Source organism: Pituophis catenifer, unplaced genomic scaffold, assembly GCF_029215685.1.
Source record: "Pituophis catenifer annectens isolate HBS135680 unplaced genomic scaffold, rPitCat1.0.hap2 SCAF_1, whole genome shotgun sequence".
NCBI lineage: Eukaryota > Metazoa > Chordata > Lepidosauria > Squamata > Colubridae > Pituophis > Pituophis catenifer.
This window is the reverse complement of record NW_027256881.1, coordinates 277,947,951-277,973,975: the sequence shown is the minus strand read 5'-3', so window position 1 is coordinate 277,973,975 and position 26,025 is coordinate 277,947,951. Positions and strand designations below refer to the sequence as shown.

General features: G+C 38.3%; 1 protein-coding gene across 12 annotated transcripts in view; it reads right to left on the bottom strand.

Moving 5' to 3' along the window:
- The window catches only part of GPHN (gephyrin), a 242,592-nt gene that overhangs the window by 134,393 nt on the left and 82,174 nt on the right, over positions 1-26,025 (bottom strand). For 11 of the 12 annotated variants that reach the window (XM_070937712.1, XM_070937721.1, XM_070937660.1 and 8 more), the window contains exon 4: positions 11,193-11,285. In XM_070937712.1, the coding sequence (XP_070793813.1) occupies positions 11,193-11,285 (93 nt within the window). Of the gene's footprint in view, positions 1-11,192; positions 11,286-26,025 lie in introns of those variants that run through there. The other variant, XM_070937696.1, reaches the window with a different exon arrangement.

The window sequence follows — 26,025 nt, the reverse complement described above, 5'->3', positions numbered from 1 at the left end:
TGCAGAAGGCTGTCTTGATATTGTGTTTGTGGAGAATTTTGCTGATTTTATCTGTGGTGTCATTGATGTAAGGGAGGAGGGCGATGCCATTGTCCTGTTCTGTGTCTCGGTTCTTGGGGGGTGTCTCCCTTTGGATTAGGTTGGTAATTGTGTTTCTTTAGAATCCGTTAGAGATTAATACATTTGTGAGAGTGTATAATTCAGTTTTCAGGTGGTCTTTGTCGTTTGGTTCTGGAGATAAGAGTCTTGGCTATGGAGTTGATCTGTGCAGGGTGGTGATGTGATTGTGTGTTTAAGTAGCGATTGGTGTGTGTTTTTTTCTGGTAGATGGTGTGTCCTAGGGAGCCATTGGGTTTTTTGTAGATTAGGACGTCCAGAAAGGGGAGTTGGTTGTTAGCTTCTATTTCCATAGTAAATTGTATTTTGGGGTGTAGGCTGTTGAGATGTGTGAGGAAGTTGTCCAGTTTTTCCTTTCTGTGTGGCCAAATTACGAAAGTGTCATCTACATCTAAGCCAGAGTTTGGGTTTGTGTTCAGATTTATCTAAAGCGTTGGTTTCAAAGTGTTCCATGTATAAGTTTGCGATGATAGGTGAGAGGGGTGATCCCATAGGTGCTCCTTCTATCTGTTTGTATCTTTGTCCATTGTGGATGAAGTATGTGTTGGTTAGGCAGTGGTTGGTCAGATCTAGGATTGCTTAGGGGGGCTGTATTTGTTTTGGATAGCTGTCAAGGCTTCTTTAATAGGTATTTGGGTGAAGCGGGATATGACATTGAAGCTCACGAGTAGGTTGCTGGGTTGCAGGTTTTGTTTCTTTATTATAGTTTCTATGAAGTGGAATGAGTTTTGTACGTGTGAGGTGATGGATTCTGCGTAGGGCTGAAGTTGTTTGGCAAGAAATTTGGCAAGATTCTGCAGAGGTGAACCTATGGAGCTGACTATGGGTCTGAGTGGTGTTCCTTCTTTGTGTATCTTGGGGAGGCCATAGAGCTTGGGGCATCTGGATGATTTCTCTCTGGGGATGATTCTTTGCTGGATCTCTTCACTGATGGGAGAGGCTTTTATTTTGGATTTGGTGGTTTTTTTCCAGGTAGGTGGTGGGGTCTGTGTTTAGAGGTTTGTAAGCAGGGTCTTGGAGTAGGTTGGATAGTTTAGCTTGGTAGTCAGATGTGTTCATCATCACTGTGGCATTACCTTTGTCTGCTGGGAGAATGATTATGTTATTGTCTTTCCTCAAGTTGGTGAGTGCTTTTTGTTCTTCTTTGTGTAAGTTGTTTCTGGGTGGATTGCTGGAGCAGAAGACGTTGGTGACTTCAAGTCTGATTTTATAGGCTTCATCTGGGTTGATTTTGGTTAGGCTAGCTTCAACTCCGCATATGATGTTTTCAGTGGGGATGCATTTGGGGGCGACTGCAAAGTTGAATCCTTTGGAAAGGACATTGGTTTCTGCTATGGTGAGGGTCCTGTCTGATATGTTATGTACTGTTTGTTTCATGAGTTGCTGTGGAGGGGGGTTGGGCTTCTGGCGTTTTTCTAGTCTGTGGGGTTTGTTGGTGTGTCTGTCTGTCTTGTGGGAGGTTTCTGTTTCGGCTCTCCAGAGGGCTAGTTGTTTGGATTTGTCCCAGAGTGCTGGGTGGATTTTGTTACTGAGTTTGAGGTGTAGAGTGAGTAGGTCCCTGTTGGTTTGGCCTAGTATGAATCTTTTCCTGTGGAGTTCGTTTCTGATTAGGGCTAATTCGGTTCTTTTCAGGATCCTTTCGGTGGCTGAGGTTTTAGAATGGAATTTTATTTGGAAGCATGTGGGGATCACGTTTTTCTCTCGGCAGTTCCGTAGGAATGTGAGGTCACATAAGATGGTATCTCTTCAGACTTCGAGTTTCTTGTAGGTCCTGGTCAGCAGGAAGGTTTCCTTCCTGTAGAGGTAAGATATTTGTTTTCGTAGATTTTCACGGGTAGAGGTATGCAAGTTTTGGTGTATTCGGGTCTTTTCTCGTGTAAGATTGAGAGTATCTTGGAGATGTTTTGAAGGAACCAAATTAATCTCCAAAATGAACACTTCAACAAGAGAATAATCATGGAAGCCATCGAAATAGAGAAACACCCCCATAACATGAATAAACGTGACGATACTTCCCGCCTACCGGACATCTGGAAACTAGCCCTAGTCAACAGAAGACTCCCAGCCACGAAGATTAACACCAGACCCAAGATAACACATGACACCACCACCAATCATCCTCACCAGATTCAAACCCAAACCCATCCCATAGATGAAATACAACCACCATCCAGAAGCCAGACCACAGCAGCAACACCAGCTGCTGCACCCCCCTCAGATCCCCACACAAAGCAAACTGACACACGCCATGGACACATGGCAAGACCTCAAACTCAGAGCCAAACCAAACCCCGGGATGTGGCATCACAGCCATCTGCTCACGACATTACATCAAAAAACTCAGGATATCACAACACTAGAACACAGCCCATTACCCAGGTTGTTAAAACACAAAAGACTAATGGGCACACATCAAGAACCTCACCCACACAGGATGATACGAAACAGCTGACTAATCTGCAAACATCAACTCCATCAACCAATCAAGATGTAACAACACAGGCAACCAACCCGCTCACAGCAACAAAGCCAGCACCCCATACCTCCCCACCAGTATTTATAGAGAGACGGCAGCTCCAATCACGCTTTCCTCGTACAAGCACGAAACCGAAAACACCAGCCTGAAGATGACAAGTGGGACCTCGTCAAAACATTGCCAAGATACTCTCAATCTTACACGGGAAAAGACCTGAATACACCAAAACTTGCATACCTCTACCCGTGAAAATGTGTGTGTGTGTGTGGGTGTGTGTTTGTCAGATGGTCACCATTTGCAGTCTCCTGCCAACTTCCTGATTAATTTGGGGAAACTGGAGTCTGGCAACACAGCCTTCTTTAACAGAATAAAAAGGGGATGTATATTATCACCCATAGAGTGAGGAATAACCCTAGCTTTGGCAATCTATGGGTAACAGCTCATTTACTTGACTTAGATTTTGCGGATGACATCGGGATGCTTGCAAGAAATGACCATCAATTTAGATAATGTGGTATTAAACAAAATCAAGGAAAATAAATCCAGCAATAACTACAAGTAACGTGGAACCTATAGATACAATAGGTAGGCATGATAGGAAGGATGATTTTTCTGTTTGTCTTTTTACAGTGCTTCTTCATAATGATGCTGGATAGTGCCGGAAACAGGATTTATTTATTTAATTTATATCTCACCTTTATTATTTTTTACAAAGAATTCAAGATGGTGAATACATGCAACACCCCTTCCTCTTCTTATTTCCCCCAAAACAACAACAACCTTGAGGTGAGTTGGGCTGAGAGTGTGTGTTTGGTCCAAAGTCACCCAGCTGGTTTTCAAGGCTAAGAGGCAGAACTAGATCTAACCGTTCCTGGTTTCTAGCCTGGTGTCTTAATCACTAGACCGAACTGCTGATGCTGAACTAGATGGTTTTCTATATTGATTTATTATGATTCTCTTAAAGTGAAGGTGTTCATGGCTACAAATAACTCCAGAAAATGGATGCCCTTTGAAAAATACCCAAAATATTAGCTGCTTCTTGAGCCGAGCTATTTGCCTTATAAAATGCCTTTTCTTTTTATGCAATGCTTCAACAGGATTCTTTCTTTCTCAGTTACTTTCCTCCTCCCTTATCTCTATTACAAGTAGTCTTCAACTTATGACAATTGAGCCCCAAATTTATGTTCTTAAGCAAGATATTTAAATGAGTTTTGCTCCATTTTATGACCTTTCTTGCCACAGTTGTTAAGTGAATCATTGCATTGATAAATTAGTAAACTGGTTGTTAAGTGAATCTGGTTTTCTCATTGACTTGGTTTGTCGCAAAAGGTGATCACAATGACCTAGGGACACAGCAACGGTCATAAATATGAACCAGTTGCCAAGCATCTATATTTTGATCACATGATCTTGGGGATGTTGAAAAGATCGTAACTATGAAAAATGGTCATAAGTCACAGTTTTTCAGTGCCATTGTAACTTTGAATGGTCACTAAACCACTGTTATAAGTCGAGGATTACCTGTATTTTGTTACCACTCCCTCTTTTCTTTACAAGAAGAGGGAGGGAGGGAGGGAGGGAGGGAGGGAGGGAGGGAGGGAGGGAGGGAGGAAGGAAGGAAGGAAGGAAGGAAATACACGTATCTAAATTCTTGTATGATTCTTGGTGTGTGGTGGTTTTATGCCTGTGAAAGAGGATATGAAGAAAACTATTAAATATTTATTTATTTACACAATTTATAGGCTGCCTGATTTCCAATGACAATAGTTGGCTTACAATTAAAAATAAAAAATACAAAACACTCACAAAAAAAATCATAAATGCCTTCCCCCAAATAATATATAACTCGAAAAATCTCATTCAGCAGCTACGTTAATATTTACTCTGTCACAGAGTCTATAAGAATAGTCAGGTCATTTACAGCTTCCTGAATATCACCAAGGTGGGAGATATCAATCTCTGAGGAGATATCATTCCAGAGGGCAGGTGCTGTGACAGAAACAGCACAGTTCCTGGGTCTTGAGCATCACCACTCTACCCAATTACACAGGACAGGCAGAATCAGATAAAAAGAAGTGTTACATCAAACAACCAGGCCCTCTGCCATGAAAAGCTTATAGGTGATAACCAGGACCTTGAATTGCACTCAGAAGCCAAATGGTAACTAGTGCAATTTACAGAGTGATTATGTCACACTGGCATAATGCTAGTGTCACTGCATTCTGGATCAACTGCAGCTTCAGCCTTTCGTGAGGTGACTAGAGTGTGAATGACCATTTGAAGAGTCTTTCGATCCAGAAGAGGAAAGTTAACTATGGGAAGGCAAATGTCAAGAACTATGTTTTGTCTTGTTATGTTTGCCGCTGGACAAAATCTGTTCCAGATGGCTTGCTGCAGCAGCTGAATTCCCCTTTGCAACTTTCAGACACAGTGCCAATGGATTTTATTAACGCTCTATCTCTGAAAAAGAAGTACGGTATACTGCCATCCTAGAAGTGGAAGTGGTGGATTTGTTTAAAAAGATAATTCATTTCATTTCTTGCAAGGGCCTCTGATCTGTTCAAAAAACAGTACAACTTTTTTAGAACATGTGTTTAGGTATTGTCTCATCTCATAGATCTCAATTTACCTCCAGATTTTGGAAGGTCCTTTCCCAAATAATAGATGTAAAAATGCATTTGTCATTTATTCAACATCTAGTGACGAACAGATAGGTTGAATGACTAATCATATGCAAGAACAGCATCCACAGAGTTATGTTAACATCCACAGAGTTATCAACAAGACAATTGGGCTGGGTTAGTTGCCACACGCAGATTTTGCCTATAGAAATGTAGTAATCCTTACATTGGCATGTCTTCTTTACAGGTGACTTATAGTTTCTATCCAAATGAAACTCTTGCATCTGACGTTTTTCATAATCCAGACTTCTTGTGGGAGAGGCAAACTATACAGCATCTCTTAAAGAACAGCTAGATTTGGTAAAGGTTACATACAGGTGAGTTGCAGATACAGACATGAGAAGCCCAAGAGGGTTTTGTTGTGGCTCTTTATTAAGTTTTTGATTGTCCAAGGAGCTTGACTCAAAATTTAATGGCTCGTTCCCAGTGGTTCAGTATGTAAATTCCAAGTGATCTTTCATTTCAAATTGCCTGCATTGATGACAATTGATCCCATTTTGTATCAGTTATTGTTTCTGTTGGGAGCATATCCCTGTAGTTTATGCCTGAATTTAACTTCACATCCTGCTGTTCTGTTTGTGGGGATAAGTTTGGAATTTCCAGAATGTGTTTCCCCTGTTGTTGGCAATCTCAGACTGATCCGGTGGGGAGGGAGGAATAAGGAGTTTGTCCCCTTCTGTATATGTATGCATGAATGTTTGCTTATTTATTCATTACCTATTCTTTGAGAGGGGGAATATATTTTATTTATGAATTTATAAATTGCTTTAATCTAGGCCTAAATGGAAGCAGCAACTTCAGCCTAAGCAATAATAACAATAAATAACAATAAAATGCCACAATATACAACAAATATACAATTATGGTAAAATAAAATTAATATAAAATTCTGAGGCATCAGAATGAATGAAATCTCAAAGGGCTTTTGTAAAGTCAAGTTTTTATGAGCTCTTAGAAGGTCATAAGAATAGGAACTACTCTTGCCTTGGTGACCATTTGTTTTAGAGGACAGGGTTCCCCAGAGAGAATGCCCCTCTTGGGTCTCCTTCTATAGCAGCACTTGTTAAGTGAGGACATTCAGCGGGCATTCTGTGTCATCTATGGGATGACTTGTCCCATAGATAAGATTGTTCTATAGATAAGGAGTACTGAAGCCAGAAAGAGCTTTACACATAAAGCGCATTGCACTTTGAAAGTATCAGTAAATAGTACAACGCCCATAATATTGCTCAAGTAATTCTACCTGAAAATAAATAGGCCACTGTATTTGGCACAAATGAAAGCTTTCAAGTTATTTTTAAAGCCCATCACATGTACTGCATGAGTTACCATCACCAGAACATCCTAAGCCAAACTTTAACTGGTTCACCATCTGGTATCTGGTGAACAATTATTGGTCAAGACGAAAAGGTTTAGTGAGAGATTCCAGATTAGTACCTGGGGTCTGACAGAGAGGTACAGGTAAGGGAGAACCTTGAGGAGATATTTTGTATGAAGCTGAAAGAAAGTCTGAATAAGTAATTAGGAAATATCTTATTTGAAGATAAGCTCAATTCCTGGAACACAGGGAAATAAAACATTGGAACACTTGTTGTCAAAAACTTTTAATTGGGTACTCAGGTTATAAAGAATGCTGGAATAATGGGTCCATTTGGCTGGAAATGAATGGCAATGCAATATTTAGGCTACAACTAGAAAGTCTATGAAATCCTGTGAAAAGTAATTAGGAACATTATCCATGCTGTTAGTTGAAGATTTTATAGATAAGATGAATACTTGTTAGCTAATGCTCTTGGGCTCATCTCATTAGCTTTGGAAAAAATCTCTTACTTTGGACTACTTATTTAATTCCTCAATTAATTAATATATGGAAACTTTTCTTAGGATTAGAACTTGAATCTTATCAGAAGAACAATGTCTCCAAAAGCTTATTTAAAAAAATAGCACCACCCTCTTGTCCTTCAAATGGAAAATGTCATTTATAGAAAACCTTCCACCTAAATGCTCTAAGGAGTCTAAAACTTTTTTGAATTTGGTACAATTATAGAGAAAAGAGGTACTAATATCTTTCATAATTACATGAAAGAGCTAAAGAAGATACGGTGGTTTCCTGAAACAAGGTCTAATCAACTCAAAACACTGATAAAAATGTACAAAAGAAATAATGGGTTTCCGTGATGAAATAACTCAAATGTAAAGCATGCTACTCAGAAATAATGTAAGAATATCATTTTTAAAGTAGAGCAAGAGCAAGACTCTAGTGCTCTTTATGAAAAAAAAAACACTTTTACATGATCTTTTTCATTGTAATCTTAATCTAGAAATTGGATATGCATACTGTCCAGATTTTTACTGTGTTTCAAAATTAAATCCCAGCATATTTGTAGTTAGTTTTCTATATTTAACATGTCATAAAACATCTTTTTGGGAATATACTGCAATACAGATAATAATTTTTCCTTATCTACATCTCAAGTTAATGACCTTAAACCATTTAGTGTGGAACATCTTGCTGGAAGATGTAAAGAGATAAATATTTTTTTAAAAAATCTGGCAATATTATTTTTAATTATTTATGTAAAAGATTTACGGCTGCCCATCTTATGAGACATGACTCAAGCCAGTTAACAGTTATAATAAAAACAGAAAAATAAAACAATCCAAGAAACAAGAAATATTGTTGCCAAACCAACAATATCTATTCAACTATATAGTTTCCAGGCTTCAACCTTGCTATCTCAGTGCCTGGGGGAAAAGCCAGCTCTTAACAGCTTTCTCTAAAACTAAGAGGTTTTAGGAAAACCTTAGAGAAAAATATCTATAAGTCTACATACAAGAGAAAAAATATCTTTTTTAAAATAGATAATTTAAAATTATAAATTGCTAGGCTGGGGGCAGTAGAGGTGATGCAAGAGATTTATACACATCATGTAAGATATGGTCAAGAGGATTTCTTATTAACAAGATGGATTTGACACATACTATATTTGTGGTTCTTAAAACTGGAAGAGAGCTGATGATTTTGGAACGGCTACTGATTCTAAAGAGCTGGAGTTGATATGATGGAGTCATAGTGACTTGTGTACCGATTATTTTCCACAATGAGCATCAAGATTTAACACCTCTGCAAATCATAGTGATAGTATCTTCATATAGAGGAAAATACTAACTGGTCTTCCACGGTCTGATTATGTGATGAGGGAAAGTTTGTCTGCAAACTGGGTGGAACAGCCAAAGTAATAATTACCTGGATCTGAATTGTACGGTAGAAAATATTCACAAGGTTTTATGAAGTGGTAGAGAAGTTTTAAAAACTTGCCATGATTCAGAGTCAGCAGGGAAATATATATAGTTATTGTGCTGTAGGGTATTGTGGAGTTCTAGTGCACAAAGCCCGCAGGAATGTGATTTGGATACTTTGAAATTATAAGAACACCAGTCAGTTAACATCTTGGCAAACAAAACCAAAACCGAAGTATCATATATGTTAAGAAGCATTACCAGAGAGGGGTGCACTTTGGCTCTGGAAACCATCTTAGATGAGAGAACAGAGGCTAAATTTTCACATCTGAAACTTAAATTGAATTTGATTCTCTTGCACATGTTTAGACTTCTGGATTGAAAATGAAGAACATTTCTTCTTTATGTCTGATTACTATTGTATTAAGAGTATTCAGAAATATTATTTCAAATGCTTTTTAGAATTAGATAGCTCTCCCAGAAATGGAAGAAGCACTAGAGAAGACAAAAGTGGATTGCTAGATTAATGTCATGGTTAAAAACAGAAATGGCTTGCAAAATGTTGCAACTGAATCTTGAGGTAAAGCCTTTGGAAAGTCTTGAGAATGATGTAAGTACTGATTGTGACGTTCTAAATTTATTACTGGTGCAGCTGCCTAGGAGATTAAGGAAGCTCTCTAAAGATCAAAGAACAGTTTCTCTGGCTTGCTTAACCTAGCTTTTGGATGTAATACCTGAAAAGGGTAGTTCAACCTGTGGGCTATTGGGAATAATAATTTAAGTACTATAAAAATATATATATCAGAGAATAAATGTCATTATCCGATTCTGCATTAAATTCAATAAAATAACCCAGAAATATTTGTTGATATTTAATACATAATTTTTTTAAAAAATTAAATAGTATATTTATTAATAGAAGCAAAAAAGAAAAAAAGCAATTTGAAAGGTAAATGTACCATCATCAATATAACTAACCAATCAAAACTTTCTTTAAGGCAAAAAGCACATTTACCTAGATGTCAGTTCAGCAGCCTTTTATTAACTTTGTGTTTACAGTACTGGGTATTTTAAAACATTTCCTAACAAAGCATATATCCTTTTATTAATTCCTTCAAAATGCTACATTAAATCCGTCTTTCACCAGTAATCCTTTGATTCCACCTTTTTGTAGAAAGAATACTGCTTTGAAAAAAATAAATTAAAAAACTGAAAATTCTCAAATTTCTCTCCTATTTCAACTTTATCTTTGATATTATTTTTAGCATTGTAAATATTGCATTTTACTTTGGGTATATGTTATTTATTTATTTATTTATTTATACAAATATTTGAGTGCTGCTGCATTCTAGAGACTCTAAGCAGTTTGTAATTATTATAAAATCAATGAATAAAATCTCCAAACCCAACAAAACAGCAAGCCTAAGCTAACCAACATTTCAGTTTAAATAATAAAGACAGTTTTGTGGCATCTTTAAGCCTAATCATTTTAGGCTTTTTTTTATTATAAGTATATTATAAGAGGTTTGGTGATAGTAAGAGCATCATTCCCTTACTCCTGCAATTTTGAATAAATCTAAAATTATATAACTGGAGCAAACTATCACAAAAATAATTTGATCTGAGGATCTCTAAATACATAAAAATTCCATCTGTTTTATTTTCCATGGACACTTCCACACTGTAATGTACAGAAATGTGAATAGTGGCATCATCATTTAACGGGTATTCCATCTACCCCCATCCAACAGGACAACATCAGTCTAGCTAACTTTAAGTGATTTCCTTACTCAATATGTAGGGCATTGCAATACATAATTTAATTTTATAGAAACCATTAAACAACAAATGATAGATGTACTAAAGGGACATAATTTTGTCAGAATATATATTATTAAGCATTTAGAATTGTAATATACATAAGAAATATTTGTTTATGGACCATGCCAAATATCTCAAATGAAAAGAGCAGTTGATCACCATACCATAAATATTTCTAAATAATAATATTCTGGTATGAGAGCAGAGTTTGCAACAATAAAGTGAACAGTACCAACCAAATTAAGACCACAAATAGGAAGATGAGGAACTTGCCACAAGGATAACAGTGAGTCCTGTTTATGATGCTCTAAGACATACTCTAATATTCCCAATCATCTCTAAATTTGAGGGTGATAAATTTTAAATTTATTACTTTTTAAGAGATACTAACTCTACACTCATAACAAATTGTCATATTAAATTGTTGTTGTTATTCAGTTGCTCAATTGTGTCCCATTCTTCGTGACTCCATGGACCATAGTATGCCTGTCCTCCACTGTTTCTCAGAATTTGTCCAAATTCATGTTCATTACATCTGTATTAAATTGCCCTTTTCTTTTACTGTATAGGCTGGTAAAAGATTATAATAAGATGTTTGATTTTATTTGCCTTAAGGATTTGCAATATTTTCTACCCTGAAAATCACTACCAAAGAAAGATCTCCATGTCTGAAGATAAACAGGAACACTGCAAAGTAGCCTAGAGACAAAATACAAACCTCTTTGTGTAGTCAAGTAAAATAAATTCTATGTTTCTCAGTTGTTTAATAAAGGTATTTTTATTTCTTTAAGAAACAGAATATTCATATTACATCAAATACACAAGTTCTCTTAAAATAGGAAAATGAACTATCTCACCTCTGGTGTGACATCTCTTGGTGCAAATCCTGTTCCTCCAGTTGTTAAAATCAAGTTGAGTTCTTTTTCATCACACCAGTCTATCAGTGTCTCCTGAAAAATGCAAAACAAAATTAGCAGCTGTTCTTTGTTCATAGAGTTTTATTTATTAGTTTAATTAATTTAGAAAATATATTTGCCATCCATCTCATATCCAACAACTCTGGGCAACAGAGTTTTGCAAAGCTCTCAGGCAGCATGGTGCCATGACTCTTTAAAATTATATTAGTTTGTGTGACACCTTTCTAAGAATGATACTAATAGTTGCAAAATGAGCTGAGTGTACATGTTATTTTTACCAGCAGCTATCCAAATGCTATATTTTGGTGCTATATTTTCTTCCTGGTTCAGAAATGCCCGACCCTAGCTGCATCATGTCGGCAGTGTACCATATACAGCATGTGATTCTTCCATCCTGCCTTTCCCAGATGTTAAAGTTTCAGAGTTACTGGATTCTCTATCTACCTCCCTTTCAACCTATATGGCCATGAAGAGATACCGATACCACATACCAAGTTGTGGGGGCCTGGTGGCTCAGCAGACTGAAAGCATTGTGATTAACACCAGCTGTCTGCAATTACTTAAGTTCGAATCTCACCAGGCTCAAGGTTGACTCAGCCTTCCATCCTTTCTAAGGTAGGTAAATTGAGGACCCAGTTTGTGGGGGCAATAAGCTGACTTTGTATAAATATACAAAAAGTATGAAGGCTATTGCTTAACGCATTGTAAGCCGCCCTGAGTCTCCAGAGAAGGGCGGCATATAAATCAAAATTAAAAAAAAAAAGTTCTCCCATAGATAACTGTTAGAGTTATCACATTGGTTAATTCTGGCCTTGAGTGCATACGCTAAGGAGATTCAATTTTGCCAAAATTGAGAAAATACAAGTTTCTCAATTCCCACCCTAAATAAAATCTCCAGAATAAATAGCAATCAGAATTTATCTCTGTTTATTTATCTCCTTTTTATAGAAGCAATAGGAACCAGGATTTATGTCTCCTTAGTTAATTTTATCTTCTCATTAGCACTGTAACACAAACAATGCAATATCTTGTAACTTTTTGCAACAATTGTATCAAAAGCCATCTATGTGAAATTTTAGCAAGCTGGACGGGGCTGCAATTCACTATTGTCATCTGAAACAGTCTTCAAAAATAAGATACATATTGTACTGAAATATACAATATACAATATATTAAGTGATAGAGCATATAATACAGTTTTGGTTATAAACAACATAAGCAAATATATATTGTTTGTGGTTATAAACAATAATTGTATCTTTAAATATGATTATAAATATTACTTTATTGTGTTAAAGGATGTAATAGAAGTTATATTCTTCTAAAATTCCAAAAAGAACTTATGAAGCTTGAAAATGTCCTGATAGCAACAGTGCATCCAATACTATCAATCTCCTTTGCCTGTATAAAGGCGCTATTGCTAAATTCCCCAGAATATATTCCTTAGTTAGCTAGCGGTATGATCCAATGTTTCGCAGATGGGTAAGCAGTTTAAAAGCTCTTGGGAATTCATAAGCCAAAGTGATTGAACTAGAGTAATAAATATAGAATTTCTATAGGAATCAAATAAATTAGTTTTGGAGTCAGCTAGGAAAGTAATGCCTCCAATCTGAGTACCAGTGTCATATATTGATTGACCGAATGGATTGTGACCTTGATACTGTCACTGTCTTTCAGCCCTATCTATCTCACAGGATTGCTGTTGCAGAATAAAATTAAGGGACATATTCATGCACAATACCATCCACCTTTACGAAGAAGGTGAGATATAAACCATATTTCAGAGACATTGAAGAATTTCTGAACAGCAAATTGTAAGTATCTCAGAAAAGATAATACCTTGGGCCAATTTCAAAAAAAAAAAAAAAAGTATACATGGCAGAATTTCATATTGTGATGGCTTATGGGAATGACCTTGGGAGATAGAGAAAGGAGACACAACCAAGGGGATGGACAGATAAAAGGCAGCTGAACCCAGAGCAGGATTGGGGGTGGGGGGAAGGGGCTCAAAAGAAACCCTATTTGTAATGATATGGAGGAAAGTCCTTGAGTAATGAGGGGAAGAGATGATGCCAGAATAATGATTAGACAGGATCTCCCAGTGCCTTAAAGGTCAGAGAAATGAACTCAGGAAGGACTGTCCTATTCAATCAAGCTGTTAAAAGTGACAGCAGGAGATTTATACTTTCAGACTTGCAAAATTCAGTTAAAGTAGCCTTATAATAATGTAGAATTAGCTCATCTAGTTGTATTTTGTGTCTGGTATATCTGGGATGGCTGACATTACTTTCTTGGGCTGAAAAGGAGATGTGGGGGAGAGATGTACTTTCAGAATTGCAAGTTTCAATTAATATAGCTTTATAATAAAATAGAATTAGCTCATCTACTTGTGTTTTCTGTCAGGTCTATCTTGTTAGGCTGACATATACAGAAGAGGAAAAACAATCAGGAACATCTTACTTTTCTGAAGCTGTAATATAAACCCCAGGTTTTCCTGTAAGTAATAATTCTGCATCAGTAGAATAAGAAGGATCATGCTATTCCCTCAAAGAGAACTGAGATCAATGGAACAGCTAGTGTTCAGAAGTTGTGGGTTCTCCATCACTGGAGGTTTTTAAGAAGAGACTGGACAGCCATTTATCTGAAATGGTATAGGGTTGTGGTGGCAAACGTATGGCACGCATGCCAGAGGTGGCATGCAGAGCCCTCTCTGTGGGCATGCACACTGTCACCCAGCTCAGCTCCATCACATTTCTTAGTCACATTTCTCACTATCGTTTGCAGGGAAACAAAAGTTTGTGGGACTAAAAAAAAATTCACTCAATCAATTCCAACTTCCCGCGAAAGAAAAAGATCTCGCGAAGTTTGAATTGATTGAGTGATTTTTTTCATTTGCGTGTTTCACAATGGGGGAGATGGGGTCCCCTTGTCCTGAAGCCCATTATGATGCGGAGCCACAATGCTACTCTGCGACATCTCAGCTTGTTCTGGCCTCCCGGATGTCAGTTGCTTTTTCCTGCAGAGCTGCCTGTGTTGGGATGCCCTGCCTCCCCGCTGGCCAGCTGAGCTTTGGTGTGCTGCTTCTGGGCTCATCAGCCTACAGACGTCAGATTCCCACCACCCAGCACCAATTCAGGGGTTCCTTCCCACCCCCCATGGGGAGGGAAAGAGAGAGAAAGAGAGAGAGAGAGACGGAAAGGGAGGGAAAGAGAGAGAGGGAGGGAAAGAGAGAGGGGGAGGGAAAGAGAGAGGGAGGAAAAGACAGAGAGGGAGAGGGAGGGAAAGAGAGAGAGAAAGAGGGGGGGAGAAGAGAAATAGAGAGAGAGGCAGAGAGGCAGAGAGTGAGAGGCAGAGAGAAAGTGAGAGAGAGAGAGGCAGAGAGATAGAGAAAGGGAGGGAGGGAAAGAAAGAGAGAAAGAGAGAGAAAAAAGAGAGAGAAAGAGATAGAGAGCGGGAGGAAAGAGAGACAGAGAGAGAAAGAGAGGAAGGGAAAGAGAGAGGGAGAGGGAGAGACAGAGAACGAGAGAAAGAGAAAGAGAAAGAGAAAGAGAAAGAGAAAGAGAAAGAGAAAGAGAAAGAGAAAGAGAAAGAGAAAGAGAAAGAGAGGGGGAAGAAAGACAGAGAGAGAGGGAGGGAAAGAGAGAGAGTAAAACAGAGAGAGAGGGAAAGAGAGAGGGGGAGGGAAAGAGAAATGATGTTACAAAAGTTTTTCTTTTTTACTGTTGCTAAACGTAATATTTCAAAAGCTGAAAAAAAATGAAGGTGCATAAAAGTGCATTTATCATGTTTTTCTTAGAACAATTAGCTGAACTCTGCCTTGTTTATCATTATTTTAGGTAGTAAAACCTCAGTATTCAGGTTAAATTGCTGTGTTGGCACTTTGCAATAAATAAATGGGTTTTGGGTTGCAGTTTGGGCACTCTATCTCTAAAAGGCTTACCATCACTGGTATAGGGTGTCCTGCTTCAGCAGGAGGGGGTGGGGAACGACGATGACGACAAAAAGACCTCCAAGGTTCCTTTCAACTATGTTGTTCTGTTAATGGCAGTTAGAAAGATGTACTGGTATGAACTCCCTTTAAAGGCAAAAATGTAGGAAGGGAGTTCATATCACTACATCTTTCTATCTCTACCATTATCAAAATAACAGAACTGCATCGTCTCCACTTTTCTTTCTTTGGTGATCCATGACTGTGAAGTTGTTTTAGGGTGCCAAGTTGTTTCCACCTCTGCTACTAATTAGTAAATGTATTATTTTGTTTATATAAAAGCTCGGATTTCATTTTCTTTTTCCAATACTTTACAGAATATTTTTATAAACTCTACCATTTACTATTATCTGTTTCCAACTTTCCCTATCATCTCTGTCCTTGATTATTTATTTATTTATTTATTTATTTATTTATTTATTTATTTATTTATTTATTTATTTATTTATTTATTTAAAATTTATATACCGCCCTTCTCCCTGAGGACTCAGGGCGGTGTACAGCCAGAATTAAAAAACATAAAATACAAATATTAAAAAACAATTAAAATATATATAAATTTGGCCCAAAATTAAAAATACAAACCAATTAAAACATTTAAAATTTCTTCTTAAGCCAGCCTGGCTTGCTGGAAAAAGTGGGTTTTAAGGTAATCCTCAATTTACAACCATTCATTTACTGACCAATCAAAATTACGAGGTCGCTGAACAAAGTGACTTATAACTGCTTTCAGACTTACAACCATTGCAACATCCCCAGCATTGTAATAGTCAAACACTGAAAGATGCTGATAAGTGCAGCCAGCCCTTTTCTGTCTAGGACGGGAAGTATAAAACATATTGGCCAAATTGTCTTTTGGTGGAGCAATGGAAAAAACAGTTTTAGAAACAATAAAATAAGTAAGATCCTTCCTTGGAATTAGACGTATGCAATTAGCTTATTGTTCCTTACCATCTTTTTCAGATAAACTAATCTGCAAAAACAAATTTCGTGCAAATTGAGAAGGGATTGTCAAATTATTATTAAAAATTGCAAACTTTTTTTTATCACACACTCTAAAATTATTATTGCTGAAATGAATGTGAAAAGGAAGTAATAAAGCCTAAATTCATATTCTTATTATAGGTCAATTAACTGTTTTTTAAAAACAAAAGCAAAAACTAGAACTATTTGCAAAAGAAGTTGTGCATTTCATTGATGCAGTAATATAAAACAGATTATGATCAGGTATTCTGGAGATGGCCACTCCTTACATTAAAAATACATTAAAATACGAGATATAGCTTCCCAAAAAACAGGAAGCAGAAGGTGAAGCTAAGCAGAATCACATCAGATACCTGTACAATTAGCACAGCCCTCCCCCCCCCAAGGCTGTGTGCTCTCTCCTCTTCTCTTCTCTCTCAATATACCAATGACTGCATCTCTAACGATCCATTTGTTAAACTACTGAAGTTCGCAGATGACACAACAGTGATCAGTCTCATTCGAGACAATGATGAATCCGCATACAGACGGGAGGTTGAACAACTAGCCTCGTGGTACGACTGGAACAATCTGGAACTGAATATGGTCAAAACCGTAGAAATGGTGGTAGACTTTAGGAGAAACCCTTCCATACTTCCACCTCTTACAATACTAGACAACACAGTATCAACAGTAGAGACCTTCAAATTTCTAGGTTCTACCATATTGCAAGATCTAAAATAGACACCTAACATCAAAAACGTCATCAAAAAAGCACAACAAAGAATATTCTTTCTGCGCCAACTCAGAAAGCTCAAACTGCCCAAGGAGCTGCTAATACAGTTCTACAGAAGAATTATTAAGTCTGTCATCTGCATCTCTATAACTGTCTGGTTTGGTTCTGCAACCCAACAAGACAGACACAGACTTCAGAGGATAATTAGAACTGCAGAAAAAACAATTGCTACCACCTGCCTTCCATTGAGGACTTGTATACTGCATGAGTCAAAAAAAGGGCTGTGAAAATATTTACAGACCCCTCGCATCCTGAACATAAACTGTTTCAACTCCTACCCTCAAAACGACGCTATAGAGCACTGCACACCAGAACAACTAGACACAAGAACATTTTTTTCCCGAACGCCATCACTCTGCTAAACAAATAATTCTCTCAACACTGTCAAACTATTTACTAAGTCTGCACTACTATTAATCTTGTCCTCGTTCTTATCACCCATCTCCTTCTAGTAATGACTGTATGACTGTAACTTTGTTGCTTGTATCCTTATGATTTATATTAACTGTTTCCTAATATGATTTGATTGCTTATTTGTACCCTATGACTATCGTTAAGTGTTGTACCTTATGATTTTTGACGAACGTATCTTTTCTTTTATGTACACTGAGAGCATATGCACCAAGATAAATTCCTTTGTGTCCAATCACACTTGGCCAATAAAATTCTATTCTATTCTATTCTATTCTATTCTATTCTATTCTATTCTATTCTATTCTATTCTATTCTATTCTATTCTCCCTTATACAATATCTATTGTATAACATGATTGGTTCAGAGACTACTGTATCAAAGCAAACATCACAAATTTATACAAAGTTCATATCTCCTATTTGGAATTTGATTTTCACAAATTAAAACTTAAATAAATTAAAAGACTCCTCCTTGCCAGTTATTTTTCCCAGCAGGGTTGCAAGCATTTGATATACAGCCCTATGATTATTCCCAGAACATTTAGGGCTAAAACAGCAATTATAGATTACAATGCACAAAAATAGCTAGCTTGCTTTTAGTTGGTAACAATTTCTTTCTTGTAAATTTGAGATGTTATTTTTCATTTATTTCAATATTTTAAGGATATGAAGTTTGCTTTCAATATCCCCAAAGGCAGGACTTTCTACTACATTTTAAGGATATAAGAATAGCTTTGTTAGAACTAAGCAAAAGTCTATCACATCCAGCATTCTAATATCCCACATATCCAACTAGTTGCCTATAAGAATACTACTAGTTTATACTATTATGTAAAAGTAAAAAGTGGAGGTTTGTTGCTATTATCTTATTCTACAGCACCAAAGGGAGTTGAAAGTCAATGCCTTTTCTCTTTTCTTTTTCCCTACACTTTTTCTTTCCCTTCTCCCTCCCTTACTATCCTACTATTTTCTTTTGTATTTTATATTATAAATTTTAAAAAAAGGAATATTACCGTGAATGAATAACCACCCCCATCACACGCCAGTTTTTAACAATTTATATTTAGGATCAAAATATTTCTGACACCGAGGAGAATCTACAGCATCATAATAGAACCTGATACTTCACAAATCTATGTAAATCATTTTGAAATTAACTGTAGATTCCTAAAAGGCAAAGATGAATGATCATTATCACCATTTTATAAAGATTCTTAAAATCACAGAAAGGCCAAAACAGAAAATGAAAGATGTCACTGCCTAGAGTAAACTAGAGGCATTCATTGTACTATAATCAGACTGCTACCTAATAATCTCTGTTCCAGAGATCCATCAAGTAAGGGAAACAAGAGTAAAACATTTTGAAGTAATATTTTTTGACACAAATGTACTTTTCAGATCTTGAAGACATAAAAGAGGATAATTTCCTGCCCCCATCCCCCTAAAATGTAGGGATGGTGAAGTAAAACTGAGAGTAAAAGTTTATTTCTCAGATCCTACATAGAAGTGATTTTATCACACACCTGAGCAACAAAGCCTGCATCTTATTTATTTTTATTATAAAACTGCCAAATATCTAAATCTAAATATTTATTATAGAACTGCCAGATATCTAAACCAAATTACTGTTACCAAATTAAGGAAGTTCAACATGCTTCCACCAGCAGAGGCAATACCATATAAAGGTATCCCATTTAAACTCAGACTTTACTCATGTTTTAAAGGAGCCAGTAAATAGCATGTTTTATTATACTGACCATTTTGGATCAACACTCATCATGAGCTGTTAACTACATGTCTAATTAAATATTTCAGACTCAAATGATTCAATTTCCTGAAGCATGGCCAAATTTTGTCATGAAATAGGTAAGATGCACAGCAGTTTGGCTCATCTGTTAACTAATTGGTTAATTCATATCAATTTTATGTATGCAATGTGTTTTATGGACTGACCATAAAAAAGATTATTCTTTTGTGGGAGGCTGAAAAAATCACCATAACTATCTTTGTGAGAAATTCTTTAGCCTGAGGAATGAATGAATTAGAAGAAGAAATATTAATGGTGTATCAGAAGATTGACAATTATTTGCCACATTCAGTTACTGAAATACACAAGTTGGAATACTAATAGCATTAGAGTCACAGGGCTATGGATGATACTAACAATATTTCAAATCATTCCCAATCTGTTGTTTTCTTCATTTTCTGAAATTTGCCAAGTATCTTTTTACTAAAAACCTTTCCTTCACCACTGGAAAGATGATCTTGTGGTTACGGGCTTACTAAACCACCTTCATAATTCATGAAGAATGACTGCCATGAAGTGCTTCCTGAATAAGTAAGCAGCCATGTATCTTTTTCTAGTCTTATACAGCTGATTCAGAAGCCAATCCTAGCTGTCTTTGCATCAGTGTAACATGTATATTGCAATAGTTTCTGAATCAACTGTGTATGTCTGGAAAAAGATGTTGCTATTTTAATGAGTCAGAGAATCAAGAAGTGCTTCATATACACTCTTCCATACATTTCAAAAGATTTGCAGACCCCTATTCCTTGCCATTGTATGGTTGATCTATGAGCACCTATTATCCTGTATTAGGGTTCACTCAATAAATCAAGTGGAATAAACAGTCCAGAATCTAAAGCCACTAAAGTGTATTTATAGTAGGCAATAGGACAGTCAAATCTGTATGTATGGTAAAATACAACTTGCAACGACAAATATATTGCTTTAAAAAAAAGTATCAGCAATGAAGAGCTAAAAGGTTCAGCAACAAGTCAGGAATTCCACAAAGCTATGAACATTTGGAGACAAACACCAGTGTCAGATTGTCAGAAAGTTGTTTCAGAGCTCAGTTGCTTTCAGGCAGATATCTAAATGATGGAACCTCCTGGCCTCCATCTAAATATAACTGATGATGAACAGAACTAAGTACAGAAAATGAGGTGTTAACAATAACATTATATTTTCTGCCTTCTGATATTTGATATTTTAAGGAGTCAAGTATTCTTCTGAGAAAAATTCCTCTGGAACAGATGTGGCCGGTCTCCTGTCCTCTCCTTATCCAGAGAGGTTTCAAAAAAATTGGTCTGCTAACTGGTTCTTTAGACTGTTGACAATTCCACTTTCTCAGAGACCACTTCAGTTTGCCATACCTGCTCTAGAAGCCTCAGAATACGTTAATTTGTAATTGAACTATAACGTTAATCTATTTTTTTGTCTTTAAATATATGAATGTATCATGAAAACCAAAGCACTTTTTCTTATACTTTTTGTAGCACCCATATAAGCAACTATCTCAGAATTTAAAACTGAACACAACTTCAACTTTTGATTTCCCTCATTTTTATGATTATGGAAAGAGAAAAGCCCTTTCCAGAAAAGAATTGGCATTATTGTGGTAATTATTATCAGTAGCTTAGTCCTTCAAAGTACCTCCTACTTCACAAGTCTATTACGCAAATCTCCAAAGCCTGTATGTATGGTAAAATATATAACATGCAATTACAAATATATTGCTTTTGTTTTAAAAAAAAGTTCAAATATGATTATGTAAATGGCTTAATGACAAACTAGTTCCCATCTGGTTCTTCCCACTCTCAACTATTATCTAATTGCATCTATTTTATTAAGCTACAGCAGAAAGAAGTATCAAGAGAGGGCTATAACCTGGTAGGTTTTTTGGCTCTCATCTTGAATTGTTTCCACTGTGGGTGCTGAGCTTGTTATCTTCTTTTCTTCACATCTTTTTTTTTTGTGCTTCTTTTATATTGTGAAACAAAGGGAAAGAAGAAAATTACATTCGTTGATCTTTACAGAAGTTGCTTTGGAATACTCTCAGCTTTATATAAATAACTATAAATATGTATTTGTTTTTAATTAGTTAATTTATACCATTTATATTTTATTTATAAATATTCATTTACCTTGGGTGTCATATTTGGCCCAGTCAAATGTAAAAAGACAGTTAAACTAGACTTCTGCAGCTATTAGAGTAATTAATTTGATTGAATGCCAAATGATTATGGGTTTGTCAATTGGACATAATCCCATTCAGATATAAAATGATTTGAATGATTTCATCAACATATTTAATTCAATAAAAAGTTAAAGCATAGACTAATGAGGAACCTGCAGTTATTTTATTATTTGACAGAATGGAATGAAAGCAACAGGGATGGTAAACCCTTTGGAATATGTTAACCCTGCAAAGTCTTGACTGTTAAGAGGATTCAAGGATTTTATTGCAGTACATTTTGAAATATTGCCTCTATATCATTTTGAGGACAGGATAGCAAAAGCAAGATAAAAGATAGTACAGCAGCCTTCAAATTGTCCAGAAATGACTATATAGATAAGTTGCATTGAACAAATACTCAAAATGCCTTATACTAACATTAAAGCAAACAAACACTGAAGTTTTTTTAAGAAGTGGGAAGTTATTAAAATTACTCTGTGATTATTATGTTTTCTGGGCTGATATGTCTCTTAGTAAAACCCACTTATAGATAATTTGGAGAATATTCTCTGAAACATTTTTATATACTACTGTTTTATAATGTTATACATACATTTGTAGTATTTTACATTTTATAACATAATAAAGTATTGTGTGTGTAATCATTTTGATACTATAAAGGACTGAGTTGGAGAAGTGGGAATCAGAATTTCTCCTATTAGGTTTTATTTTATTTATGTACAATTTTAGTTAGGTTTGACACACTTTTCCCAATCTCAACACTAGGGAGAGAATGGGTAATTTTGGTCTAGAACAGGGGTGTCAAACTCGCAGCCAGTGGGCCAGATGCGTCACACACTGGCCATTCCCACTCCCGTTTTAGCGAAGGGGAAAAAATCGTGATACGTCACATGACGACAACGTGATGCTGTGAATTTGACACCCCTGGTCTAGAATTTAAGAATGTAGCTAGCTAACTAAATAAAAATATTTTTTTCTGTTCTGCAGAGGCAAATGTTCTATATACATAACTTCTGTCTTGTCTGCAATAAAGTAGCTGGTTTACCTACATTGGGTCTGTGAATTTCTGCTGGAAACAAGTTACAAATACTGGGTTCAATGTCTAGAAACTTGGGATTTAGTATAAAACCTGACAGAGTATCTGCATAATATATGCTAATATATGCAATAGCCTAACAACAAGCAAACTATTTCAGACTTGCACAATGAATCACTCTGAACTTCTTTTGCTTTTACTCTGCAAGTGAACATAGTTACACAAATTCTATCAGAAAAATAAGTTCTCAACAGAAGAGCAGTACTTCCTCAAACAGTCCAAGAGACAGGTTTTATGAAGGGGGCGTTGGTCCTACCTGAGAGGCTCCTTCTCGTTGTGTGGAGACAGCAGCCAGTGTGGGTAGCACTCGCCCAATCAGCTGAAGGACTGAGTCAGCCAATAATGTTAAAGCCCGCCCTTGTTGCTGGGCAGGTCCAGCTTTTGACGAAGGACTATAATGGCAGACTCGGCGTGTGGGTAGGCAGAAAGGAAAGACTCAAGAAGGAAGGCAATAACAGGACCAGACAGGCAAAGGGAGGGTCTGGCTGCTGTCTCCACACAACGAGAAGGAGCCTCTCAGGTAGGACCAACGTCCCTTCTCCATTGTTGGTGGAGACAGCAGCCAGTGTGGGACATACCCCAGTTCACTGTCCCAAGGTCTGGGAGGGGCCAGGCTGGTCCGAAACAACTTCCCCAGCCACAACCCACTGCAACACCTGGCGGCCAAACGCCGCCTCAGCCGAAGCGAACTTGTCCAGTTTATAATGCCGGATAAACGGCGCTGGCGAGGTCCAGGTAGCCGCCCTGCAAATCTCCCACAAGGGAGCCTGAGTAGCCCAGGCTGCTGACATGGCCGCGCTGCGTGTGGAATGAGCCGTCACCTGGGAAGGACATGGCAGAGAACGAAAGTCATAAGCCGAAGCGATGGTCTGTCGAATCCAGCGGCCTATTGTAGAAGATGACACTTTGAGACCCAAGGAAACAGGAAGGAAGGAGACAAACATAGCTTCCGATCTGCGAATGTTGGCAGTCTGCTTGATGTAAATCCGCAACGCCCGCCTGACGTCTAAGGTGTGCCAACGTCGTTCACGGGGATGAGACGGTCGCGGGCAGAAGTTAGGTAGGATAAGTTCTTGTGAGCGATGGAAAACGGAATTGACCTTCTGCACGAACGTAAGATCCAAGTGTAGAACAACGCGGTCCGCGTGAAATACACAAAGGTTGGCTCGGATGGATAAGGCCGCCACCTCTGAAATATGACGAGCCGAGGTCACGGCCACCAGAAAGGCGACTTTACAAGAAAGCAACCGAAGAGACGTCGATCGCAGCAGTTCATAAGGAGGACCCATGAGGGATTCGAGAACCAACGGAAGGTCCCAGGTAGGTAACGATGCAGGATCGGAGGTGACAAGTTTGTGGCGCCCCGCAGAAAATGTCTAATCAGAGGATATTGAGCCAACGATGACAGCGAACCGCAGGTAAGTACCAAAGAAATGGCAGCAACCTGGCGACGCAATGTGTTGGGTGATAGACCGTCGGAGAGACCACGCTGTAGAAAAACTAGAATGTCCACAATAGATGGCTGGAGAACATTAACACCGGCCCAGTCACACCATAAGCAGAAGGACCGCCAGGTCGACGAATAGATATAGGGGCGCCTAGACGCCTGGATCATCCGAATAACCTCACCTGGAACCCGAGCATCTGTCAAGCCTCAATCCGAGACACCAAACCCCGCAGACTATCTTGGCGGTCAGGGGAGAGAAACACCCTACCTTGAACAGAATCAATTAGGGCCCTTAAATGAACTAGAGAGGTGGAGGGAACAAAGTTGCTCTTTTCCAGATTAATAGAAAAACCATGGAAAGCCAGCGTTTCCAGAGTGAGTTTAACATCTAGAACAGCTTGGTGAGTGGAAGAGGACAACACCAGAATGTCGTCCAAATAACAAAGGAGCCTAACAGACTGAACCCTGAGGGAAGCCGCCAAAGCCACCAACACCTTAGTAAAGGTACGTGGAATAGACGAAAGCCCAAAGGGCAACGCCCTATACTAATAGTGAACTCCCCCGCAGCAAAACCTCAGGTACCGTCTATGGGAAGGGAGAATAGGGATATGCAAGTAAGCCTCAGTTAAGTCGATAGAGGAAAGGAGATCGCCCCTCCTAACACCGTCAAGGATGGTTTTTAATGATTGCATCTTAAATTTACAGTATACAACATACTGATTTAACCATTTAAGGTCCAGAATGGGTCTCCACCCCCCCCCCAAGGACTTAGGGACTAGAAAAACCCAGGAATAGAAACCCGACCTGATTTGCTCAGGCGGAACAGGTTGGATAGCCCTGACAGAAAGAAGATGCTGTACTGCAGCGTCCATACGCGCTCCCTTTTCAGGATTACGAGAAAGCGGACAGCAAACAAAGGTGCTCGGAGGAGGGGAAAGGAATTCAATGGCCAACCCTGATCTTAAGGTAGCCAGGACCCACTTATCGGGAATAGACTTCTCCCAAGCGGCAACAAAAAGGGCTAATCTGCTGCCAATGGGAGGATTCACAATGCAATTAGCGACGGCGTCAGTAGGAATGACCTCCTCCCCCTCGAAAGGGCCACCTAGACACAAAGGGTTTTCCACGCGAGGGCGTATCTTGAGGAGCCCGCTGCCTGTTAAAATTACTATACGGCCTAGAGGAAGAAAAAGGAGGTGACTCCACGCCATCAGCACCTCGGAATTGGGAGCGAGGGGCATAAGGAGTAAATCGTGAGTTCCCCCTTCGAAATGCAGCTGCCAAGACTTTCTTCTTGTCTCTGGTTTCGGTGAGAAACAGCTCCAAGGCATCACCAAATAGGCGGGACCCCCCAAAGGGGACTGAAGCCAGACACCACTTATGGCAGGCGTCAGCTTGCCAGTGACGGAGCCAGACAAGGCGACAGGCAGCGACCGTTGAAGCCAACGCTTTGGAAGCAAAGCGAGCAGCGTTCAGAGTGGAGTCCGCCAAAAACTGCAAGGCTGCAACAATTTTATTCAAGTCCTGGCTGACCCATGTGTTCTCCGGAGGTAGTTTCTCTTGAAGCTGGCATAGCCAAAGCAAGGTAGTACGGTTAAAAACTGATGCTGTAGTGGCTGCCCTAATAGCCCAGGCAGAACCCTGATGTGCCCTCTGGAGTACCAAATCCGAGCGATGTTCATCTGGCCGCAGGCCCTCAACAGGATCACCCAGAACGTTGGCGTTAGGCAATAGGGCAGCAATAGGGGCATCGACAGATGGCACCTGAAGTAGAGAATCCAGTTCGGTAGCAACGTGGAAGTTCTTTCGATCATTTGACGAAGGTGAAGGGGCCGTACCTGGTGAGGACCACTGTCGTTTCACCACATCAACAAATAGAGGAGGTGTCTGAATAGAAGTAATAGGCCTGGCAGGCTCTGTGAACATGGGATTCAATGCCTCAGAGGCTGGAACTGGATCCACAGCGGGCGAGGACAAACGAGCAGTGTTAATGGCCTTAATAGTAAGGACTTAAATAACGATTGTGGGAATAGACCAGAAAAGGCCCGTTGTTCTTGAGGCAAGTTCTCATCGTCAGACAGAGCTGAGTC